This window comes from Durio zibethinus, chromosome 6 (genome assembly GCF_047325235.1).
Source record: "Durio zibethinus cultivar Kanyao isolate XHJ-2024 chromosome 6, ASM4732523v1, whole genome shotgun sequence".
In the NCBI taxonomy this organism is placed as follows: Eukaryota; Viridiplantae; Streptophyta; class Magnoliopsida; order Malvales; family Malvaceae; genus Durio; species Durio zibethinus.
In genome coordinates, this window is record NC_143167.1 from 34,149,257 (window position 1) to 34,157,635 (window position 8,379).

Sequence of the window (8,379 nt, forward strand, 5' to 3'; positions counted from 1 at the left end):
GTTTTCTCAAACCCTATTGGTTGAAAAAAAGAGCCCCCATATTTTTAAAACCTCAAAGCAACCAATCAGATGCAGCGAAACACGTATCAATTCTATATTTTGAAGTGCACTTCGATCAGTTCATTGAAAAATAAAAGGATCCTTTTTAACAACTCTTTCAGTTCAGCTGATCGTTTGTTACAATCACGAGAAGGTAATGGGAAAGATTGGGCAAAGTTTAGTTCTTTTAGTTTCGGTTTTGTTATTGTCAACGTGGTTGCCTGTCTCCCTATGTGGCAAGAAACCAGTTGCAGTTTCTCGAAAAGAGGACGTTCCTTACATCAAATGTCAAGTTTGTGAGAAGCTGGCATCACAGTTATACCAACACGTACAAACGAAACAAGCCGAGATCTCTCCCAAGAAGGTCTTTTTATTATCTGGGTTTGCTTTTTATTCTTTAAATTTTCTTTCTTTAAGTTCTGTTTTGGGTAGCTTTTTTTAATTTTTGTTTTTCTGTTTGGTTTTGTTGGGGTGTTAGATCTCAGAATATCAAATCATTGAGATTGCGGAGAATGTTTGTAATTTGAAGAAGGAAGAAGCTGATTGGATTTTGAAGATTGATATTGTAGAAACAGGAGATAAGTTAGAGGTAAGATGAATGAATTCCTTTGTGTTGTGAGATTTTAAGATTTTTCTGCTTTGTTGGAGTTTCTTTGTTGAAAAAAATAGGTGTATCAGTTCAATTAGTTTTACCATTCTGATTCATGAAATTGTCATCTTTTTACAGCTAATCGAACAGGATGCTGAAGGGATTTGCAATTCAGAGTGTAAGACAATCGAGCGAGCTTGTCAGGAGGTTAGAATTCTGATTTATTTTTCTTTAGATCGATTAATGCAGTCTTGTCTCTCCATGAGCATGTGAAATTTTTTTGCATTTTTTCCCGCTAGAGCTGGATTGATCTATTGTTGTATGATCTAAACATTCAGCCCATCAAACTTGGTCTTTGGTTTTAACTTTTGTGATCTGAGACTGTTAAGCATATGGCTGTTTATGTTTTTTCAGGTTATGGGGTATTCTGATACTGATGTTGCTGAGTATATATATACGTCCAAGCCTGACATGGAGTCACTGGTGAATTATCTATGTAAAGATCTGACTAAGACATGCAAAACCAAGCCTCCCCCACTACCAAAGGTAATTGGATTTGCAATTCTGTACTGCTTTCTGATCATTAAGTGTAGTTTTCTGACTAATATTAAGAAAGCACTAACCCTGAATAAGGTGGACACTTACTATCCTGTGGGAATATCTGAACTTTGGTTAAATGAGGCTGAGTCACCCAATCCTTCTTGCTGTTTTCAGTAGGCTAATAATCGCATGTGCTTCATGATTACTGTTCATTCCCCATTTTTGTAATTGAATCTCATAAATGATTCATCTTCAAGAACCTTAGAAGCATTACTTCTGTAGCATTATTTATCTTTGATAGATTTCATTTACTTTCTGCTATGTCCTTTTGTTGTAGTACATTCCGAAGTACTAATTTATGTTTTTGTTGTGAATTGCTGGGAGGAAAAGAATAGGATTGTCGCTTTAGTCCTTTTTGAACTGAATCTGCATAATTTGTATAATATGAATCTAATATTTTGTGTCCTTTTCCACTTATTTTATCTAATATTTTACTTGGATACAATAGTGTCTTCAGAACTCTAAAGGCCTCTCATGTGAACAACTGTTTTTTAACAAGGAGCTTCTTGCTATAATGTTGTATTATATTCTCCATTGATGAGGTTATCTGTTACATCTGGTGTGAGGAAAAGATGCATAAACTTTATTAACTCAATCAGACTGATTTGGTCTCTTTGATACATACAGGATAGGACTCCAGGAGAACCTTTTTTACCCAAACCAACTAAAGAGGCTGAAATGGAAAAGATGTTAAGATCCATGGAGGTGATTAAAAATTTATTGCTAAACATTATGCTTTGCATTCCTGACGTAAATATCTGATCTAGTTTAATTGTTTAATTTTATTGTGATTCAGGGTATGCCAGGGGCACCCAGCATGAAAATGTATTCAAGGGAGGAGCTGATGAACATGAAGAATTTGGGTGAAGATGCTGATGATGAAGAAGATGATGATGATGATGAGGAAAAATTTCCATCTAATTTGGTACGTATCAAAACTCCACAGCAGATTAAAGTGTTAGTAAGATTCTTGTTTTGATTATGATTTGATTGTTTTTCTCAGGGAAAACTTTTGAGAGAGAAAGAAAGTAGAAAAGGTGATTGGAAACAGAGGATCAGCAAAGGAATAAAAAATGCAAGTGAAACATTGAAGAAACATGCAACCAAGGTCGCCATCAGGGTAAAAAGGTGGTGGAGAGGAGTTAAAGCTGCCCGTTCAAAGGCCAGCAAGGCAGAGCTTTAGGACATGAATTATACTCGTTTGTTCTCTTCCAATGTATTAATATGCTTTGTTACTCATTGATTGAGTAGAAAATCAAGGACGCATATCCCCTTTTTCATAAGCTTTTCTTTGCCCTTCCTTTGGGAAGTTTTGATGATTCCTTTCAGCCATCGAACTCTCTTGACGAGTATTACAAGTAGCAACGTCATTTATTTTGATGATTTCAATACACAATCTATTGAAACGTCTCTCCTTTTATCTTCTCTCTTTAAGGTTGTGGCTTATTGTACATTGCATGCTTTGCCTCACAATTCCACTACAGACTGGCTGTAAAATAGATTTAAATTATGAAATGAATATAAAGAAGTGTTCTGGAATTAGACCCGCTGTTGTGCTGTGGTCCAACACTCACTTCCCAATTCCTATGCCTTCGGCTTAGTAACGATGTGACTTCAAGACTCGTATCAACAAACCCAGATCTCGATATTCAACCGCATGGATTTAGAAAGTGGCATTTCGCATTGGTTACTATAAATAGTGCTTGTAACTTGATTGACATAGGAATTAACTTAAGCTATATAATGATGCTGCTCAAGTTCTCATCAATTTAACTGGATTTTGACATTCCAACTTGTCCCAGAAGTTAATAGATTAACAGTTTGAACACTTTTCGTTCCACCACTCATCATCGCCATTATTTGGTTCAGATCTTGCTTCTTACTTCATTCCTTCAATTAGAAGAGAATCATTTTTCAGTTTAACATAAAAAGAGCAAGAACAAGGATTCAGGACGTGTTAAATATCACAAAAAAATCTTGGCATTATAAATAGCGAAAGATCTTGTAATTCAATTCTAGAAGAAAGAACCAATTTATAAGCGTCTCATTCTAAGGAAATTAAGGACTACTCGAATACAGATATATTAAATAGGAGCGGCAGCTTCATTCTTTAGCCAATGCCATAAAATTATGGATATGTTGCAGATACCTAGTCGTGATGAATACTCCAACAAAATCAGCGCATCTTATATAATTGAACTTTTGAAATCACACAACGTCGACCACTCAATGAATATTTGACCATTATATCGACATCTCGGGGATTCTTCTTGTTTGGTGCAACAGTCATGCTACCAATTATTGCCTCCCCTTCACAAATGGTTAGCACATCCTCTAGGTACAGGACTGTTTGCTTCCAATGGGTAGCTCGCGATCTTGGTCCTGCATTTTGTTTTAATATGAAGAATTCACAAACATAGATTAATTGCACGAAATATCAGGGTTTAGCAGATGCATTATCGTATTGCAAGGGTAAAAGTACTTCTAGGCTGCTTAACGCCTTGTATTAGCAGATAAGATGGAAAGGCATTTGCAGATAAGATGGAAAGGACTAAGGATAGAAAATTTTGTAATCTAAAGGCTAGAATGAAAATGGAATTGGGGAAAGAATGAAGATACAAACCTGTAGAGAAGCCCATCAATTTGTGGCACTTGGTAAATGATACATCAAAATATGCAACAAAAGCATGGATGTAATCATCACGTTGTGCAACAAGCTTAAAAGGTGCAGTGAAAGAAGCATCCCCAGGAGCCATCTTGGAGATATCCATTGTCTGAATTTAGAAAAGCAAAATGAATAATGCAGATAAATTTCCAATAAATTATGTCAAAGAATTTCCAGCTAGCCTGTATACATAGATAACCAATGATATATACACACACATAGTTTTGCTTGTGTTATGTATTTCTCACCTTTAGAAGGTGGCAATTCGTCACAATTTGATTCTGGTCAACCGTGTCAACAAGAGGTTCCATCATAGCTTGCTTTTTGATGCAACTCATGTCAAAGCCATAAACATTATTCCAAACTGTAGGAAGATGATGTCATGAAGAAAAAGATGGGCATATATAAGAACACCAAAGTCAAATTGCAATTAACCATAATAGAAAAACAGATTGAAAGCCCACAACCACAAATGAACATGAATACCATGAAATAATATCAATTTAGCAGTCTATTATGCTCACATTCGATCTTGTCATCTTTGTACTCTGCATCCTCAATTGCTGTCAAGTAAAGAGAAGCTTTATCTGGTAGCACAATTCCATCATTGACCTGACACAGGCAAAGGAATAAGAAAATTGAATGAAAAGAATGTAGCATATAAGAAACCAACAAAATTTTGCTTTCAGGAGAAAATGAGTAAAAATAAATTTAAAAGGCCCAGCCTCTTAGCCACATGAAAGCACAAGGAAAAAATTGCTCAAGAGAAGTTGATATGAGGATGGAGTTAAAGTCTCAAATCAATTAACAGTTATAGATGGAACCTAAGCCTCCATTTACAATCCACCTTGTGCAAATCATAGTAAGCAACAGAGAGAATGTAAGCAATCATGTTTAGAGAGTTTAACCAAAGAACAGCTAGCTGCCATTCTATAAGCCTCCAACCAAGAAAAAAAGCTTGATATGCTAGCAAGTGAAGGGTAGGAAAGGTCATGAAGATAAGGATATAAGACCATGCAGCATTGCTATTGTCATATTAAATTTATAGATTGGTAGGATAATGGTACCACTAGATATAATATAACAAGAAACAATCCACAGAAGGCAACCTGTCTTCACAACAAAACCCAAGCCATACCTAACACATACAGCTCCATAAATGTGCCATACCAAGCACATTCTGCTGAATTTACCACCTGTATATGCATTACACATGCATGTCTTCCATGTTGGATATCAGTTTTACACAGCATACACATAATTGACTCATAGTGGAACTCTCTATTACATGAAGTACAAAACATATTTCCAACCATGAAAATATTTCAAATGTGGACATTTATAGTATCAATGATAGCAGCAACTTACAAGCCATTTATCACGGGCATATAACACTGTATTCAACATATTCTCGAACAATAAAAAGTAGCCCATCCACTCTGATATAATAATGTCTACATTTGCAACAGGAAGCTCGATTTCTTCAATCTTTCCTTTCAAAACTGTGACAACTGTAACAATAAAAAAATTCCTTGAGCTGAAATAGAGGAAGCAATAAAGAAGACACCACAAGTTTTAATGACCTCACCATCAGACAAGCCATTTGTTTCTACAATTTGTTTAGCCATATCAGCCATATGAGAGCATTCAACCTAGGAATGGGAAAATATTAACCACATTAGGAAAATAAGGGTAGACAACAGGAGTGTATGAATTTGGTGAGATAGATTATTAACAACACATAAAACAAAAATAAAAAGGAAATGGGAAAACTGAAAGACATACAGCATAAACATGTGCTGCCCCTGCTTTTGCACAAAACAGGGACAAAATTCCAGTTCCAGCTCCCACATCAAGAACTATTTTGTTCTGGAATAGAAACTTATTCTGATAAATAACATTTTGATAAGTCTTGGTTCGCACTACATCCTTGAGCATTTCCTGAAATAGAGGGACTGTCAGGTTAACATAGAATAAAAACATTTTTCCAAACAAAAAAGAAGTGAAACAATTATTCAACCCCACCAAGTTCTTCCACGGTAACCAAGAATATTAATGCAGAAGTAATTTCCATAAACTGACTAAAAGGGTAAGTGCAAAATTACAATATTTTTGGGATAGCAAGTGCGAAACATTAATTCATGAGTGAGCTTAACCAAACAGCACAATTACAACCAAACCTTCAAAGATATTCAGCACCCTAAATAACATAAACCAATGGTGCCCCAAACAAAAACTATTCTATAAATAAGTCAACAATAACCAAACAAGAAAATTCCCAGGCATTCAATAATCCAAGTTGCTGCACACTTACTTCATGAATACCTGCATACACAAAAAAAAAAAAAAAATCAAAATAAGCTTGAAAGGAAAGTGCTCACTGGCACCATCTAATACCGACATGCTAATCCCATAAACATATAACCATAAAACAGAAATTACTTAGATTTAAACAACTTATTGAGCTAACTTTTGCAAAGATTAAAACTTTCTTCCCATTTGAAGCTTCATAGGCAAAGTTAAAGCCAACAATCAAAAACCCTCACTAGTTTTCTAATCAACAAGACAAATAACAGTAAAAAAATACAAACTTCAAAAACTAAATCTTAAAATATAATGAGGAAGAACAAAAAATACCGAAGTGAGAGTACGAATCAAAGTAATAATCAGCACTGGTTTTATCATCATCGCCGTCGCAATCAACAAAGGAAACGTCGGGTTCTCCCATGGAGACATCTTCAGTAGCTTTATCAACGGCAACGATTGAATCGTCGAGATTGGAGCTGTCAGTAGCGGCTTCCTCGTCGTCGGGGTCTTGGAAACGAATCTTGGTTCCTTCGAATTTGTTCGAAGAGCTCGTCGAGGTTTGAGTTGTGTTGTTGCCTTTGCGGCGACCCATTTTTTTTCTTAAGATGATTAGGGTTTTGTGGAGGGGAGGCGCAGATGACTAGGGTTTTTGTGAGGGCTTTTGGATTGAGCTTGGGAGAAAGGTGAGCACCAGTGCGGGCAATTGCTTTTGCTCCAATTTAAATATTGGTTGGTGTGGGGTCTTGTTGGATATTTTAGAGAGATGAAAGTTTTTTTTTTTAAGAAAAAACAAATTTGTAAAGATACAAAAAAAAAAAACAATTAAAAACAGTGTGTGCAATATCTCAAATGACGTCGTTTTAGTTACAACTGAACTAGGGTGCCAGTATCATTTGGCTTTTTTTTTAAAAAAAAATTCCACTATCAATACGACGCAGTTTGGAAATACGGGCACAGATTGGGCTTTAATTGGGCTCTTTGTTTGTTTGGGCCTTTTGTTAGAAAACTAGCAGCTTGTAATATAAGGGAAGATATTAGTTGGACTTTAACCTCAAGAACTCTTCTTGTTTGTTGGTTCTCAAAAAAAAAAAAAAAAATGATGGTATAATTTTAATTATGCAAAATTAGTATAATCACTTATAAATTAATTTCGATTCGATATCATCACAATGAAAACGCTATTTCCTTTATGCAACTGCTTATAATGAATATTTAAATAAAGATATGAATTGGGTGATGTTAATAAGAAATAACCTCCTTTTTACATGCATGAGATTAGAAAAGTGTTTGTTATATGTATGGTTTGATAACCGACTGATTACTACCTAAATCATGATAAGCTTTATAAATAAGCCATTACGCTCCTTTGCAGATGTAATTAAGCATAAACTTAGAAGTCAAAAACAAGAATAATTAACTTAAAAATGCAATTAGAAACAAAATCTTAGCAAAACTGTTAGAAAACTACAATAAAAAAAAAGTTGTTAAGAATCTAATTAATCTGATCATGATTTGGTATGAAATCTCCAAAGATTACCGAATTAAATGTGTGTGAATATAGAATATATAGTAGGTAGATTGTATTAAATTAATTATTCAAACTATAAACTCAAACAAATATGCAACTCATAACATTGTTATTAGTATGCCAATATTCGTGTGGTTTATTGATAAAGCATGAAGTGTTAGTTTCAGATGAGACAATTTCAAGTTAGAAAACATTGTAATTAGTATCACTAATCTTAATAATTAACAACTTCAAATGGCTTTCTAGTTAATGTCAATATAAGAAGTAAACTATTAAGTGGCAAAGAAGCTGAGACTCTTGAGACTGTATGAACAAGGAATTAAATATTGTTAGCCCAAGAGTCCATATAAAAGGAAATTGCTTTTTCTTTATAATTTCATCTTTAGTGCTCAGTTTTAGTCGGTGGGCAATGAATTTAGGATTCTTATATTGTAGCCATATTTGGCAAGGAAATTAGGAGTGAGCAGGACCAACCAAAGCTGCTCCATTGAGCTGTCTAAAATCTAAAATGTTGCTTGGATTTTTTTAACATGTGATGGTCATAGAGGTAGGTGTCTAATTAGTAATTACATGGTGGAGAACAAGGACACGAGTTTTCCTTGGGCAGATTAAGGGACACTGGAGCACAGGGGCTAGATTCCTGGAGATTGT

The 8,379-nt window shown here is 34.8% G+C and overlaps 2 protein-coding genes across 4 annotated transcripts; one reads left to right on the forward strand and one right to left on the reverse strand.

The window, feature by feature from the left end:
* Window positions 1–2,648, forward strand: LOC111284554 (uncharacterized). Its single transcript, XM_022873244.2, has 7 exons — window positions 1–403; window positions 518–628; window positions 767–835; window positions 1,043–1,174; window positions 1,856–1,933; window positions 2,025–2,153; window positions 2,232–2,648. The coding sequence occupies exons 1-7, from the start codon at window positions 197–199 to the stop codon at window positions 2,409–2,411; spliced, it is 906 nt and encodes a 301-aa protein (XP_022728979.2). The 5' UTR covers window positions 1–196; the 3' UTR covers window positions 2,412–2,648.
* A 542-nt stretch (window positions 2,649–3,190) lies between these two features.
* Window positions 3,191–6,895, reverse strand: LOC111284553 (protein arginine N-methyltransferase 1-like). Of its 3 annotated transcripts, XM_022873242.2 has the most exons (9): window positions 6,531–6,895; window positions 6,208–6,218; window positions 5,679–5,834; window positions 5,482–5,545; window positions 5,262–5,404; window positions 4,418–4,505; window positions 4,142–4,257; window positions 3,852–4,002; window positions 3,191–3,610 (listed from the first exon to the last, which is right to left on the reverse strand). In XM_022873242.2, exons 1-9 carry the CDS (start codon window positions 6,790–6,792, stop codon window positions 3,405–3,407), a joined length of 1,197 nt encoding a protein of 398 aa, XP_022728977.1. In that variant the 5' UTR covers window positions 6,793–6,895; the 3' UTR covers window positions 3,191–3,404. The 3 variants fall into 3 exon arrangements, with proteins under 3 accessions (XP_022728977.1, XP_089619314.1, XP_089619315.1); XM_089763188.1 differs by lacking the exon at window positions 6,208–6,218 and having other exon boundaries at window positions 6,522–6,895; XM_089763189.1 differs by lacking the exon at window positions 6,208–6,218 and having other exon boundaries at window positions 6,531–6,770.
* Window positions 6,896–8,379: the final 1,484 nt, after the last annotated feature.